General features: G+C 62.7%; 1 protein-coding gene across 1 annotated transcript in view; it reads left to right on the top strand.

The window, feature by feature from the left end:
- The window catches only part of LOC118015431 (maestro heat-like repeat family member 5), a 71,703-nt gene that overhangs the window by 54,029 nt on the left and 1,305 nt on the right, over window positions 1-16,369 (top strand). Inside the window, exons 20-28 of the mRNA XM_035012274.1 lie at window positions 1,525-1,684; window positions 3,001-3,182; window positions 3,280-3,285; window positions 9,935-10,072; window positions 10,485-10,599; window positions 11,411-11,554; window positions 14,672-14,848; window positions 15,422-15,577; window positions 16,163-16,285. Coding sequence (XP_034868165.1) covers window positions 1,525-1,684; window positions 3,001-3,182; window positions 3,280-3,285; window positions 9,935-10,072; window positions 10,485-10,599; window positions 11,411-11,554; window positions 14,672-14,848; window positions 15,422-15,577; window positions 16,163-16,285 — 1,201 coding nt within the window. The remainder of the gene's footprint in view (window positions 1-1,524; window positions 1,685-3,000; window positions 3,183-3,279; window positions 3,286-9,934; window positions 10,073-10,484; window positions 10,600-11,410; window positions 11,555-14,671; window positions 14,849-15,421; window positions 15,578-16,162; window positions 16,286-16,369) is intronic.

The raw sequence follows: 16,369 nt of genomic DNA, 5'->3' as shown, positions 1-16,369 counted from the left end.
CTGTCCTCCTCGCCCAGCCCCATTCTCTTCACCCCGACCTCACTGGCCCTTCTTGCTGGCCCTGAGAACACCAAGATCGGCTCCGTGTCAAGGCCAGAAGGTTCTCCTGCCCCCACCCCCCAGAGCAGCGTGACTCCCCACTTACCTCCGCAGATCTTTGCTTGTGTCCCTTTTTGGTGAAGGCTTCCCAGCTGTCCCACTAAAAACTGACCACAGCCTAGATGCACCCTCCCACCGTCCCCCTCCTATCCTCCATCCCCTCCCCTCCCCTCCCCTGCTTTATGCACTTAGTCCGACACACCCTTGTTTGCTGGCTGAGTTGAACTTTAGGGGTCACTCCCACACAGGCAAGGACTTTACTGGTTCTGTCACTGCTCTGTCCCCGAGTTGGTTGCCCGCACGTGACGGGGCAAAACACCCACATGCCAACAGAGCAAAAGAGAAATCCAGGCCCCTGGGCGCCCTCGCTCCTGCAGAAGCATGTCACCTAAGCCTCTCGAGTCAGGCTCTGCCCCCAGAGACCTGCCCATGGTCACATAGCCGTGATGACACAGCAGGGACTCGGCCAGGGTCCTTCTGACAACAGAGGCCCCGCTCTACAATCTCAGAGTCCTCGGAACTGCTGTGCCCACCCAGCCCAGGGTCTGTCCTAAAGCTGGGGTGGGGGCTTATCCAGGCCCCCACTGTGGCCTCCCAGTCCCCACCCCTGCCCCTCCAGCCCCTTCCACCCAGCACTCGGCACCAAAGACCACAGAAAACAGAGAGCCATCAGGGTCACCGACATCTCAGGAGCCCCAAAGCCCACACCTCCCCAGGACTCACAGGTCCGTGTCCGTGGACCAAATGGAAAGACCACAGGACCGGGCAGACCTGGCCTCTAGCCCCAGTTCCCCAGTCACAGGCAGGGCCCGATCAGTCCTCAGTTTCCCCATCTGCAAAATGAGCACAAGGACATTGTAAAGCTCTGTGTATACTGCTGATGGACCCACTTACCCAGGGTGGGCCCGAGAGCTGGACCCCAGCAAACCCAGGCTAGGAGGAGGCAGCCAGGGCAGGCCTCCAGGCAGAGGTGCTGACAGCTGAGTGGGTGCAGGCCCGGTGGGGAGGCATGCTCTAAGCACGGGGAACAATGGCAGATGTGGAGGCCCAGAGGCAAGAGAAGAGGACAGAGGGCAGGAGTCAACTGCATGTGTCCTGTCAGTACTTAGGAGCCTTTGAGGGGACAGAGAGTCTGAAGTTGGGGTGCGGGGAGCCTGGAAGACAGACCCTGGAAGTGGGGAGGCCCAGGCGCCTGGGCCAGGGCGGCTGTCCCTCTGTCTCCCGCCTGTCCCACGGGCCACACACACTCCTGTCCCTGCTACCCACTCTCCCCTCCATGCTCTCCTCCACCCCAGGGGCTCCCTGCGGCCAGGGTCTGACGCGGGATCCAGCCCAGCCTCCTCCCTTGGCCCCTGAGGCCCTGGTGGCCTGCTGGTGTGGCTGAGCGCAAGCAGGGCTGCCCTCATGACTCCTCTTTGCCTGCAGCCACGCCTTCCGCTTGTGGAGGGCCCTGGGGGCCGAGCAGCCCGTGAGCCGCCTGGTACTGGCCATCCTGCTGGCCTGGCTGCGGGAGCGGCCACTGCCCGCCGGGGCCAGAGACGGCAGCCCCCAGCCCAAGGACAAGCCCCGCCTGCGCTCGCTCGCTGTGAGTGTCCGCCGCCACTCCCGGACACCACCCCGGCTGCCGCCGAGTGGGGGCTGGCGTCCCGCGCGCGTGTCCATACTGGCGGCATCGGGCGCAGCCTCGGGGCGCCCAGCCCCAGGGAGGGCCAGCCCCGTGTCCAGGCCGTGGAAGCCGACCCACAGGGGGCCTCCGAGGCTGCGGGGCAGGGGCTGACCGCACAGGCCCAGCCCCCCACTTCCTGGCCGAGGGCTCTGGACTGCTACAGAGCCTGTCCCCCCTCCAAGAAGTGGGACAGTGGTGGTCCTGCAGGGCTGGACCAGGTGCGTGGCGCATACCCAGGATGTGGGACTCGCTGGGCGGGTGGCCTTGGAGCACAAGGGCTTCGGGAGGCAGGTTCCGGCGGAGGAAGAGTGTGGGGACAATGGTGGCCCCTCTGTCCACACTTGGGGCCTGGGGTTGTAGATTTTGGAGGAATCTTGAGGCTGCCTCTTGCCTCCTGTAGGAACCCCCTGCCCACCCCTGACCCAAGCCAGCCCTTCTCCCTGCACGGCCACAGGAACAGGGGCTCACGTCCTAACACGGCCACACCTGTCCTTGGCTGGACTCTGATGAGGCAGCAGCTGTGGCCCGAGCCCGTTTTCTCCCAGGCTGAGACCCACACCCCCCAGCCCAGAGCCCCCCAGAGCCCCTCCCCACCCGGAGCCCCCCAGACACGCTGCTGCCTGAGCACAGATGTGCGATGGCTGAACACGGCAGCAGAGGGGAGCTCCACCCTGTGTCCATGCCCGGCCCTCGGTCCTTCTCCTGAGCACCCCAGCCCCCCGCTGCTGCCGGCCCTTCCTGTTGGAAACCACACAGCAGCATGGGGCCAGCAGGGGGCCTCCTCCGGTCCCGCCACACCCCAAGCCTTGGCCTGGCCTTGTCATGACCGCCCAGTGCTGTCCTCCACCCCAAGAACGTTCTGGACCGAATGCTCCGATGGGCACAGGAAGCTCGGAGCTGCTGTCTGGCAGCCCTGCCTTCCGGGGTCATGTGTCCCCCCGGCTGTCACTCATTAGAGACCTCTGTGCTGACGTCCCATGGGGAGCACAGACCCATGCCGCCTTGTTGCCAGGCCACGGATCAGGGGCTGGACACGGGCGGACTGCAGACAGATCGGGCTGGTGGGGGCGCTGTCCCGGGACTTGCTGGGATGGAGGGCACAGGCCCTCAAGTGGGTCCAGGGAGGGAACCGAGAGGGCCAGGGCCCCCCGAGGGACATCTCAGAGATATGGCCCTGGTCCCAGAGGCTGTGACAGGAGGAAGATGCAGGTCAGACGTGCCCCTGCCCCCGACAGGCCATGAACACCCTGCATGAGCTGCAGTTTGCCCGCGAGTTCAAGAAGGCGGTGCAAGAGGCCTACCCCGAGATGCTCCTGGCCCTCCTCACCCAGACGCACTACATCTTGGAGCTGAACCTGCCGGAGGAGCCCCAGCCCGGCCAGAAGGCCCCCGAGGCAGCCACGTCCAGCCCGCAGAGGTAAGCCTGGAGCGCAGGCTCCACCTGCAGGGACGTGGACAAAGACGGGTATTAGCTTCCTAGGGCTGAGAGCGCAGTAGCACCCGGCGGCTCATAGATGCACGTGCCTGCAGGCTCGGCTCTGGAAGCTCGAGTCCAAGTGCAAGGCGTCAGCGGGGCCGCGCTCCCTCTGAAGCCTGTAGGGGAGGACGCTCCCGGCCTCTTCCTCTCCCGGTGCTCCCTGGTCTGCCGACGTCGCTGCCCCCTCTGCGTCCCTCCTCACCTGCTGCTCTCCCCTGCGTGTCTCTGTGCCGGTTTCCCTTTCATATAAGGACACCAGTCATACCGGATTAGGGCCAACCTACTGGCCTCGTCCTAACTCGATTCCAGCTGCAAAGACCCTGTTTCCAAATAAGGGCACATTCACAGGTACAGGGTTTAGGACTTGGGCACAGCTTTGGTGGGACACGAGTCAACCCCTGAACACCACGATGGCCAGTGCAGCAGTCAGCACGGAGGGACTCAGGGCAGGCATGGGGTCTGTTCCCGGGCTCCCCGAGGTCACTTGGCAGCAGAGACACTCAGTGCCTGCTAGCATGTGAGGACTTCACGGAACAGCCCTTGCCATCTTCCCTGAATGTGGTCCTTGCAGGAATTCCGTGAGATGAATGTTGTCATCCCCACTGTACACATAAGGAACCTGAGGCTCAGAGAGGGTTAGAGGCTTTCCCCAAGACACACAGCATGCCCATGAGTAGCTGAGCTAGAGACTGTGGAATGGCAGGGCAGGGCCCTGGCCACTGCTGAGCCCCTCTGGGTCCCCTTGTGCATGGCTCTGACCCTGGTGCATTTTTGCCCTGACGTGACAGTTGCGGCCTCTGCCCCCCCCCCCCCCCCCCCCCCGCGCATCATGGACGGGACCCGTGTGTAGGAGGGTCCGCACCCAGCTATATTCCGCCACTGTCCAGGCTGGCTGCCTTGCCCTCCCTCCACGCTAGGTCATGTCTTGAGAAATCCAACAAGCTAGTGTTTAAAAAACACTGGGGCTGACTCTTCATTTGTTTGTATTACGATGTGCTTCACGTAATTTGTCAGTTATAACAGCTCTACCCAAGGCGCGTCACTGGAAAAAAATGTCTCTTCTCATATTGCTTGTGAATTCGAATATGCATAAAGTTCCTTTTTTATTCAGATCAACCATGCAAACTGCATGAATCTCCCTAATAAGCTAATAAAACGTTCTCCTCCCAGAACGTACGTAGGAGGGCTAGGGGGGAGCTGCAGCGAACCATCTCCCTCCATCCGCTCCCCCCCAGCCCTGCACCTGCCCGCATGGGCCCAGCCTCCCTGCTCTCCTGCCCCCCACCTCCCCCCACCCCCAGCCCGCTCACCTGCCTCCACGCTGCAGCCCAGATGCCATTCAAAACATGTCCATGGCCCCATGCCTCCTTGTCCCTCCCCACCTAATTCAGAAAGAGCCAGATCCTTTCAGTGGCCCAAAGGCCCCTCTCCCTCTGGCTCCCTGTTGCCTCCAGGACCCCATTTCCTGCCACACACCCCTTGCTCACACGGTCTGCTCCAGCCTCAGAGGTCTCCCTGCTGTTCCTTAAACCCAGAGTGCTCTTGCCTCAGCGCCTTTGCACTTCCTGCCCCCTCTTCCTGGAATGCTCGGCCCCAGATAGCCTAACCTCCTGTGAGTCTCTCAAAGCACCTTCTCTAAAATAGTGGTCCTACTCCCGCGCTGCTGTTCCACTCCCAAGGCCAGCACAGCCTACCAACTCTTATCTGCACCCTGTGGAATGGAAACTCCCAGGGAGCACAGGTGTCCCTCGTCGCACTGGGTTCCCATAGAGAGCCCAGGTGTCCGTCTGTCTCACTGGGCTCCCACAGAGAGCACAGCGGTCCGTCCGTCTCACTGGGTCACTTGGGGAGCCTTCTTTTCTGACCGGCTGGATGGACATGCTCAAACAGCACCTGCCCTCTCGCCCCACCCCAGCTGCTGGGCCTCTCTCTAGGTGAGTCCTCTCCAGAGTGGAGGGAGGTGACCCCAGCAACTGAGGGACAGACTCTCACCCCAGGCGTAGCCCATTGGCTCTGACTGGCCTGTCTTAGATCACATGCTCACCCCTGAACCGATCATCTGGGCCACAGGAGCGTGTGGGACTCTAATTGCCCAGGTGGGGCTCCCATACCCTCCCCGGAGTGGGCACAAGACTTGGGCCCCACCTTACCCAGAGGGAAACCCAAAGGGGCCCAAAGGAAGGACAGGCCAACCAACAGCGATGCCAGCCAATGGCCAGGGGTTGTGGGGAGGTTGGCAGCCGCTCCCAGGGCCTCAGAGGGCATTGTCACCCAGGTGGATCCCTGCCATCCAGGCTCTGATGCCTGGCAGCTTTGGCACCATCTAGGGGGACAAGGCCAAGGAGGGGATCTGGACACCCACAGCTGAGAGGCCTCCTGTCTTGTGGGTGCCCCTGGCCGCGTGGAGATGGCGCCGGACACTGGGTGGCAGCTCAGTGAGCCTAGAGGCAGTTCAGACTCCTAGGGCTCCGAGGTCCCCGGCATCCTGCGGAGCTGGGCCGGCCTCTGGGACCAGCAAGTGGGGGTTTGGGCATGGCATCCTCGCCCTGGGGGGCTGCAAAATCATGGCCAGCCCTGCCTGGGCGACCTTCTCTTTCCTTTGCATCTCTGACAAACAGAGCCCCTTTCTTAGAGACAGTAACTGCTTCAGTCAGTTCTCAGCTAGGTCCTCCTCCAGTCAATGTCCATCCTGCCCCACAAAGGGGGCTTCCTTTAGTTTCTCCATCATGGATTGACTCTTTAATTCTCATGGGGCATCTGATTTCTCTTTATTTCAGACACTCTCTCGGACCACTTATAAGTACAACCACCATATTTTCCTTTTGCCCTGGCTGCCAGTAAGCTCATATTTATTTATTTTTTTAAGGTTTTATTTATTTGACAGAGAGAAAGACAGCCAGAGAGGGAACACAAGCAGGGAGAGTGGGAGAGGGAGAAGCAGGCTTCCCTGCAGAGCAGGGAGCCCGATGGGGGGCTCGATCCCAGGACCCTGGGATCATGACCTGAGCTGAAGGCAGACGCTTAATGACTGAGCCACCCAGGCACCCCTGGAAGCTCATATTTAAAGTTAATTTTCAGTACCCCCCTATAGTGCCTGGTACTTCTTTTTGCTTCTCGTCTCCTGATTACTTGTCTTTTAAACTTAAAGCTTTAAAAATAAATAAATAAAAATAAACCTAAAGCTTTAAATTTAAAGATTTTTTATTTAAAACACAGTTCACAGTCCTGGGTTTTGGCACTTGACAAGGAACCAACAAGCAATTAGTAATGATATGCTGTCCGGGCCTGGATCTGAGATCCAAGACCCCATCCTAACCTCCCCCATGAGCACTCTGTATGGTGAGAGGGGTCCCTGCCCTCATGGCTGTGAGTGTCAGGAGTGTTGGTGGACTGGGCAGCCTCTGTTCTGGGCTCAACCTAATGAGTGACCCTGGACAAGTGGCCAACACTCGGTGAAGGGGAAGGTGAGGGTTCGATTGCATGACCCCAGCCCCAGCACCTTGTCCATTTGCCCAGTTGGTATGTCATGGTCTTGGGGGCCCTGCAGGGAGGTGTGACTTCCCAGGGAGGTGAGCAAGGACTCCGGAGCAGGGAGGAGCCGACATGGCGCCCTGTCCCAGCCTCTGTCCTCTCTTACCACCCTGGGGTCCCCGCAGCCCTGCCCAGACCTGCCTCCTCTCCTGGCCCAGCCGACCCTGGGCCGGTGGCCTCAGCCGTGCCCCTACCCCCACTCCATGCTCCCTACAGCTCTTGGAGGAAAGGAGAAGTAGAAGGCCTGATGGACGGCCGTGCTTGTCAGCATTTGTAGGGGCCACTGTGTCCCCACTGTCAGCACTTCAGTACCGGCAGGCGCTTGCTGTGCCCCAGACCACGCTGATCACCAGAGATGGGTCCCTCTGCTCAGGAGCTCACAGCCCCGGGGAAACGCAGAGGGGGTCAGGTGATGGCCCGGTGACAGATGGACAGATGACTCACTACGGAGAAGGCCCTGAGAGTCACCACCTCCACAGAGGATGACCCGGAGCATGCAACCTGCCGTGTGGTCCCTGAGGACCGAACATCTGAGCTGACACCTGACTGATGGCTGAAGTCCCTGGGTGGGGGCAGGGAGGGCAGAGAGACTTAGGGGGAGGGGGCAGGAGGGAGGGCACAGGAAGGAGGCCTCGAAGTCAGCCTATATACCAGAGCAGTGGGGAGCCACGGAGGGCTCTGTGCAGAGGGAGTGGCAGGGTCTGATCAGCACTGGGGGTGGGTGGCCAGAGTGGGCATTGTCTGGGTGAGGAGGACCCAGCGCTGCCCTCCTGCAGCTCACATGAGACCGGGGGACTCCTGAGAGGGCATCTGGACTCCAGGCCCAAAAGACGAGGCCAGGGCCTCATGTCCGCATGGCACTGCTGGGGACGGCAGCGGACGGTGCCCGAAGCGTCGGGGGGTCAGACGGACGATGCTTGGGACGCCCGGCTCGGTGCCCACCCCACGCAGGCTTCACACACCCGCCCCGCCTGCTCCCCTCAGCCCGTCCGCACGCGCAGCCAAGGCAGCAGATGCTGGTGACACAGGAGACCCTCACACGCGGGAGGACGGCCACCTCCCAACACAGCCCCCGCGGGTGGGGGTGTAAAATGGTGCAGCCACTGCGGAAAACAGCGGGACAGCTCCTCGAAGGGTCAAACACAGAATCACCACGTGATCCAGCTGTCCCAGGTCTGGGCAGGTGCCCCGAGACAGCGACCCGGCGGCCCACCCACCGTGTGCACAGCAGCATCCTTCCCAGGAGCCACGATGTGGAAGCCGCCCCAGTGTCCGTCACCGATGCCCGGGTCAGGAAACCGGGGGCCATGCTGACCCGCTACAACGGGGCTGCGCCGTGTGCTCAAGGGCGCTGCGCCAGATAAGCCGGTCCCCGAGGGACACACCGCACGAGCCGCACTGCGCGGAGGGCCTGGAGCCGCCACGCCCCTGCAGACGGAGCGCGGACGGGGCGCCCGGGGCCGGGGGAGGGGCGTGCCCCGGAACGGGGACACTTTCCACAGCTGGACGAGGCGAAATGCGCTTAGTTCCGCCGAACCGTCGCAGAAGCGGGTGAGATGGGAAATGTGTCGCGTGCGTTCTACCACAGCCGAAGACTACCGTGCAAGTTCACCATCGGGTGTCGGGGGGTGCGGTCCGGCTGCGCCTGGGGCGGGCGTCGCTGGGGTCAGGCTGAGGGGGGACAGCCTCGGAACCCGCATGGCCGGGCTCATGCTCGAGGGCCTCCGTGTCCAGTTGGTCTGGGGGCTGCGTGGATTCCAGGCCACGCGCGTGGCTGGGCATCACCGGGCGTCCCAGGCTGGGGGTGGTTCCAGATTTCAGGGTCCTGCAGGGGGTGCTGATCCACCCGAGAATGCCCAAGTCAGCCGAATGCCGTCTTCCAGAGCCCTGGTGCAGCTGCTGGGGCACAGCAACCCTGCACACTGATGGCCTGGGTGCCCGGGGACCGGAAGCTTCCAAGAGTCAACACGGACGGGACAGAGCGCTACTCAACCCTGACGTCCCCTTCTCCTGAAACTGTCGTCACTCTGGCTGAGACCAGTGACCTGGAAAACGCTGCTTTCAGGGGCCTATCTTGGGGTGACAGGACCAGCCACCTGGCGTTGGGGTTGACGCCACCGGGGACTTTGACGGCGTGGAACTCCATCCCTTGACACTGGGTGTTGCTCAGAATCATGCCTGGTCAGAGCTGACAGCCTCATCCTGGGGCCTTGCTCACACATCCAGGGTGATTCAACCAGTCACACGGGGCCAGGCAGATGTGACAAGGCGCAGGGTGGCTGGGATGGGAGACAGGCCACGGAGTGGGGCCGCCCTGCCATTCCGGGGCCTGCATTCCCCGGCCTTCTCCCCATGTCCCGCCTGCAGAGCTAGGGGCAGCCCTGGGCCTATAACCGAAACATCGCTAAGCGGGCTTGGAGCTGGGGGCCGAGGTGGGCTTTGCCTCCGCTGCCCCGGCCGGGCCACATGACCAGGACAGAGCACTCGCACCTCTGGTAGCCGATGAGCACAGGTCCTGCCTTGCTTTGTGTCTGGTGTACTTTCCTGAGCGCACACGCACCTGTGGCCAGTGGAACCTGTGTCCCCTGAGGGCAGAGCGGCGTCCAGGGTGGCAAGTGGACACTTCTCCGGGCTCGCAGGACACCTTGCTCCCCAGCTCGCCTCCTCCCTCCCCGCAGCACCCTCTTCGGGTTCTCAGCCCCACATTTAAATGGCACCATCCCCCAAGGCTCAGCCGGGCCCCTCTGTACCCCGAGCCGTGGGAGCCCACTGATCTCCAGCCCTGTCCCCAGAGCTGCAGCCTCGGAAAGCCAGCCCCAGACACAACCAGGGGCCCCCTGAGATGCTCCTGGCACATCTCACACTGTCTGTGCCCCAGGCCAATCTCACACCCTCCCACAGTGCCCCCCACTCCTAAAGGGGCACCTCCAGTCTCCTGACCCAGCAACTGATCCTAGAGCCCAGGCCAGGGGCCTGAATGGACTCCTGCTGCCCCCTCAGCCAGCACAGCTCCCGCCCGTACCAGGCCTCACCCGCAGGGAGGCCTCAGGGCTGCTGGGGCCCTGGGCCAGGACAGGAGCCAGAATGGACCTTTCCACCCGGGCCAGCGGGCCCCCTCCCCAGTGGCAGGGCTGGCCCGTGACCCCCCTACCCCCCCGCAGCACGTCCCTGGAAGCGCTGAAAAGTCTGCTGTCCACCACGGGGCACTGGCAGGACTTTGCACACCTGGAGCTGCAGGGCGCCTGGAAGCTCTTCACCACCATCCACACCTACCCGCAGGGCGTGGGTCTCCTGGCCAGGTAGGAGTGGGGCCAGGGCAGGGGCCAGGGCCTGACCCAGGCCACCACCTGCCCAGGAAGCTGAGTGTATTGGCCACGGTGACCTCCAGGGCCCGCCCGTGAGCACAGCCCCCACGAACTCACACGCGTCCTCGGGCCTGGTCACACGCACACCCACCCAGAGCCCGTGGGTACAGGCATCTTCAGCTAGCTCCACCCCGGCCGGAGGCCACCAGGGGCCTGCTCCTCTGTCTCCCACACACGCAGCCCAGGCCTGGAAACCAGTGGGCGGCCAGGGGGTACAGAGGGGCATCACAAAAACTCCAAGCAATGGGTGCCCAGCCCGCCTGCTGGGCCTGGGGGTGGTGGGAGGTGGAGCCCGGGCCGCACCCGCACGCCCAGGCCCTGCCCTGCCCTCCTCCCCTCGCCCCAGGGCCATGGTGCAGAACCACTGCAAGCAGATCAAGGCAGTGACCAGCCTGCTGCTGCCCAGCCTGCAGAGCAAGGAGGAGCGGGAGAGGAAGGCGGCCATCCTCATCCTCACTGAGGTAGGTGCCTGGGCAGGGAGAGGGGGAGCCCTCAGACACAGCCTCTTCCTCCAGCTGCCTCAGAGCCCCCCTCAGGACCTTGCCTGGATGGAGGCCCATCCAGATGACCCCTCCTACCCCTTCCTTTCCCCTTCTGGCTCCAGGGCAGTCCACGGCCTGGGGATCCTGGCTGGGCCCCCCACTTCTCGGGCCCCCGACTTCTCAGGCCCCCATCAGCCTGTGGCCTGGACGAACCTGTCTGTCCACCTCTCCCTCCCTGGCCTGACCCCCATAGAGCTGGCCGGTCAGGCAGAACTGGGCTCAGCTCCGCCCCAGGGCCTGGGAGGCCAAGAGGGCCCTGGTTAGAACTGGAGAGGCGCGGGGGTGTGGCCGGCCTTGCCACTGAGGCTGGGGCCGTGGCGGGGCTGGTGTGGCCTCTCCATAACAGGGAGAACCCCAAACCAAAGCCCGGTGCCACTCCCCACCCCACCCACAGCAGGAAGGTCTGAGCCCCCCTCTGCGGGGCTCCATCCCCAGGTGTCCCATGAGCCAGGCCATGGCTATACATTGGCCCCAGCCTTGCTGTGTGACATCAGGCAAGGCTCTTTCCCCCTCTGGGCTTTGGCTTCCCAGCCATACATGAAAGAGTTGAGGCAGCATGGGGGTGAGTTTCAAATACGTGTTAGCCAAGATACCCAGAGAGTGCTGACCCACAGCCCTCCCCAACATCCCTGCCAGACCCTGGTCCTCGAGCCCTGCTCCCAGACGCAGACGGAGGCTCCCTACAAGAAGGTGCCAGGCCTGACCCGCCTGCCCTTGGGGACTGCCCCAGTTCCTCTACAGCCCTGCCCTGCTGGAGGTGCTCCCCAGACAGGCTGCCCTGACTGCGCTGGCCCGAAGCCTCAGGGACCCCAGCCCCGAGGTCCGTGTGTTGAGCCTGCAGGGCCTAGGAAACATCCTTTTCCACCCAGAGAAGGTAAGGGCCTGTCGCACACACACATACACACCCCACCAGAGCAGCTGGGTGCATGGGGTGTGGACGGGCCTACTGGGTTGGAATCCTGGCTCTGTCCCTTCCCGCAGTGTAGCTGGGGACACATGACCACCTCTCCGGGCCTCAGTGTCCTCATCTGTAGAATGGGGCTGGTGATGGCCTCTCGGTAGGGTTGTGGGAGGGGTAGAGTGTCTATTCCCCGGGGATGATGTCCCCTCTACACCCAGGAGGGAGACAACACTATCGCAGACCTCCAGGGGCCAAGGAGGGGCCCACCAGGTGGCAACCAAGCCTGGCCCTCAGAGGGGAACTTGCCCTGAGAATCTCAGGGGCAGGACTTTCCATCCCCCAGTGACCCATCCATCCCCGTCCAACCCCCCATCACTGGAACAGCCCACATCCCATGATGAACAGCAGGGGGCCTTAGCAAAGAGGCAGGAGAGAAGGCTCGAGACACAGCCCCCAGGGCATCTGGCCATCTCACTGGAGCCCGATGTCACCCCTGCTGTGGCTTCCTAGGGCGCCATGCCACGGTGGGGCGCCCAGATGACCCAGCAGGTTACCAGGCCCATCCCATCCTCACCCCAGCACTTTCTAGCGGGCACGTTTCTTCAGCACCTTGGCCGGAGTCAGTGTCCATCTCTGTGACAGGGGAGTGGTCATAGCACCTGTCAATGAGTGCCGTGCTGAGTCCATGCAGCTGAGTCCTCCAGCCATTTGCTGTCACAGGCTGCAGCCTTTTATCCCTGGCCCCGGTGGGGGACCTGCCGGTGACTGCTGCCATACAAGAGAAATGTCAGAGAGATTTTCCCACCTGATCCGGAGGTACACGGCCTCCACCTCCCCCATCCACCTCAGGGGCTACATGAACACCCAAGAAGACGGCAAGATGCCCAGACCCCATCTCTTCTGCTGAACATAAGGACTTTCAGGGCTTGTGGCAGAAAGCGTCTGATGGCAGAGGGGCCATGCCAGGGCCAGGTTCCAAAGAGATTGCAGCCTTCTGCCCATCAGCTCACTTCACTCCCATTTTGTCCACCTTACATGTCTCCGCATGGTTAAGAGATCTCCATTAAGGTCGCTCCTGGCAAAGCCCTTTGCCCTGCACATGGCACATCGTAGGTACTTAGTAAGGGAGATTAGCACTTCTTCATTCATCTGCCCATCCATTCGTCTATGTACCTATACACCCCTCCACCCAGCCATCCGTCCACCTATCCGTTCATCCACCCACCCATCTGCCCATCCATTTGTCCATCCGTCCATCTGTCCATCCATCCATCTGCCCATCCACCCACCCATCTGTCCATCCATCCATCCGTCCACCTATCCATTCATCCACCCACCCATCTGCCCATCCATCTGTCCATCCATCCGTTCATCCACCCATCAGCCCATCCATCTGTCCATCCATCCATCTGCTCATCCACCCACCCATCTGCCCATCCATCCATCCATCCACCCATGCGCCCATCCATCCATCCACCTATCCACTCATCCGCATGGTTAAGAGATCTCCATTAAGGTCACTCCTGGCAAAGCCCTTTGCCCTGCACATGGCACATCGTAGGTACTTAGTAAGGGAGACTAGCACTTCTTCATTCATCTGCCCATCCACTCGTCCATGTACCTATACACCCTTCCACCCATCCATCCGTCCACTTATACATTCATCCACCCACCCATCTGCCCATCCATTCTTTCATCCACCCACCCATCACAAGCAAACCCAGAATGCACCTGTTCTCCCACTGCCCTGCTGCCCTCACTGAAACCACCAGCATCTCCCCCAGACCACTGCACCCCCCTGCCTGGTCCCAACAGCTGCCCCTTCTCCTTTTCAGTGCAGGCCCCCCCCAGCAACCAGTAGGCTCCTGTGATGATGATCTGAATCAGTCTCTCCTCTGCTCACAAACAGAGCAGGTGTGCTCCTGCCTCAGGGCCTTTGCACATGCTGCGCCCTATGCTGGTATGGTTTTCCAGCACCTCTGTAAGAATTCCCTCAGTGGTCACCTTCTTGGTGACACTTTCTCTGATCCTAGTCACTTAAAATTAAATATTTTTAACCACCACCACCCCCACGGCCTCCACTGCAGCCTGCTCCATCCCCTCTTCTCTCAGATTGCTTGCCACCCTCTGACACGCATTGTGTTGTGCGTGCTTCATTTATTTCTGGTCTTTCCCATTAAACCCCATTCTGCCTGTTCCATCCTCTGCCAGAACCCTGGTCCTATCCCAGCACCCTCACTGGGCCCAGTAGATGCTCAGAAAGGGTTTGTTGCTGTTAATTGACTCATTGGCTGAAAAAGTTTAATATTGTAAACCAAACAGCTCAGGAAGCCAATGATGTGGCCTAAAACTTGTTTTAAAGTTGTAAAAATCACCCTGGCTCTCACACGCTATCAAGGGGCCCAATGGCGGGAAACATCCATTTGCCGACATCTTGCCGTCCAGCCGTTCATCTGGACAGTTATCCATCGCCAGGCAAACAAGACAAGCAGACAGAACTGGCTGAAAATGAACTCAGTCTTGTGTAAAGTAGTGTAAATGTGGCAAGTGGTCATTGTGATGGGAGGGGCCAGTGAGCTCAGTCCATGCACACCTCACCAACCTTGTCTCGTCCTGCCCCCAGGCCCTGGCTGACCCACAGGGAGGCCGGGAATGGGGGCAAAGGCAGGGTGAGGAGGAGGAAGGGGAGGGTGGTCTCCAGGACTGGGCGAGGGGCCTTCTGGCCAGCATGGGGACAGGCGGAAGAAGAAGCAGCTGGGAGCCCACTAGCCGGGGGTTAATATCCCTTAACCCCAGGAGGCCCCCCTCAGAGAGGGAAAGCCCCATCCATGCCCACACAGCTCCTGTGGGCAGACCAGAGCTAGGAGCACAGCTGCCCTGTGTGCAGAGCCAGGATGGGATCCCAGCAAGGTGGGGGCACAGTGCCGGGCAGGCATGCAGGGGGATGCAGGTGCCCAGGCCAGGATGGGGGCTGGGGAGGGGCCGCGGGGGAGGGCCCGAGTTGGTTCCAGGTGCAACTGGCAGGCTGGGGCAGGACACAGGAGTAGCCCGTCCCAGCGCCCTTAGCCCACCGGCCCCCACCACCCCCAGGGAAGCCTGCTCCGTGGACAGCTGCCGCCCTTCCTCGACGGCTTCTTCCAGAACAGCGAGCAGGTGGTCGTGCAGGTCATGGGCACCGTGTCGGACATGCTGCACCGCCTGGGGGCACACGGCGCGGGCACCCAAAGCCTTGGGGTCGCCATCAACGCCCGCTTCTTTTTTGACGACGTGAGTGCCCCCGGGTGGAGGCAGGGTGCCCCTACCTGTACCCCTCCTGTGCCTACCCCTGGTCCTCAAAGGCGGGGGACCCCAGCTCCCTCCACCTGGGCTGGGGAGACCCCGGGGAGATACCTGGGTGTGCAACTGGGACACCTGGGCCAAGCCGGGCCGAGTGGCCGCCAGGTGGCGCTCGGCCCCTTCTCCACGAGGCTGGACCTGAGGCAGCCTTCACCCCTTCAGCCCCGCGGTCCTCACCTTCCCAACTTGTCCCGCGTCCACAAGGACTGTTTCCCTTCACTGGGGAACTAGAGGGATGAGCTCCGCACCACCCCACCAGCCGCATTCGTGACCCTTGGGTAGTCAGGATGAGATTGTGAGTGAAGGAGACATGAGTTCAGGTCCTTGCGAGGGGGCCTGTCTGACGGGGGGGAGGCACGGCCCTGCCCCGGGAGCCCAGAGCCTGGGGAAGGGGCTCAGCCGCAGGAACTGAGCCCCGTCCCCTCCACAGGGTGGGGCTTCCGGTTGGGTGGGGATGGGGGCCCCAGGTGGGTTCGGCTGAGGCTCTGAGCCTGTGCCTCGCAGGAGCGGGATGGGATCCGAGCGGCGGCCATGGCATTGTTCGGGGACCTGGTGGCAGCCGTGGCGGGCAGGGAGCTAAGCGGCCTGCGGACCCAGGTGCACCAGAGCATGGTGCCCCTGCTCCTGCACCTGAAGGACCGCTGTCCGGCCGTCGTCACGGTCAGTGCCTGCTGAGGGGCTTTCTCCTGGGCGGGGCTGGGGACCCATAGGTGGCCGTGAGGGGTGGGGGCCGGGGGCTGAGGCTCTGCAGATGGCGGTAGGGCCGCCCGAGGGCAAGGCTGCTCCCTGGGGCAGCAGTGTGGACCCGGGGTGTCTTCCCTGGTGGACTGAGGTCCACCCTGTGCACACGCGCAGCTGTGCGGTCCGTGGGGGCAGGACCCGGCCTGTGGCACTCACGGCTGTGTCCCAGCACCGGACACAGGCTGGAGGCTCGGGTCGTTCACTGAACGTGGTGAAATGATCCAGCTTCCCCAGGCGCCAGCCGTGCCCTGTGCTGTGGCCAGTAAGACACAGCCCGGCTCCCCAGGATCCTGGCCGTCGGGAAGACGGGCAACACGCGGCCAGCTCCAAAGGGAATGGGAGGAATGGGGCCGCCTGGGGCAGCAGTGCGGGCCGGCCCGGGGCGGAGGGCGGCTGAGAGGACGGCCTCAGAGCCCACAGGAAGCTCGTGGTCTGGGGAGGGGACGGCCCTCCGGCGCGGAGCGCCCGGGCGGCCGCTGAGCCCTGCGCTGGCTGCCCCTGCAGCAGGCCAAGTTTGCCCTGTACCGCTGCGCGGTGCTGCTCCGGTGGCCCCTTCGGCACACCCTGTTCTGCACGCTGGCCTGGGAGAGGGGCCTCAGCGCCCGCCACTTCCTCTGGACCTGCCTGGTGAGGGGCCTGGGCGAGGGAGCCGCTGCGGCGGCGGGGAGGCCGGGAGGGCGAGCGGGGGCCGGGCTCCGGGCTCGCGGCTCT

The sequence above is a fragment of the Mirounga leonina genome, unplaced genomic scaffold (assembly GCF_011800145.1).
Source record: "Mirounga leonina isolate KUSES-001 unplaced genomic scaffold, KU_Mleo_1.0 Mir_165, whole genome shotgun sequence".
Lineage (NCBI taxonomy): Eukaryota > Metazoa > Chordata > Mammalia > Carnivora > Phocidae > Mirounga > Mirounga leonina.
The sequence above is the reverse complement of the archived record's forward strand: the minus strand, read 5'-3'. Positions and strand labels throughout refer to the sequence as shown.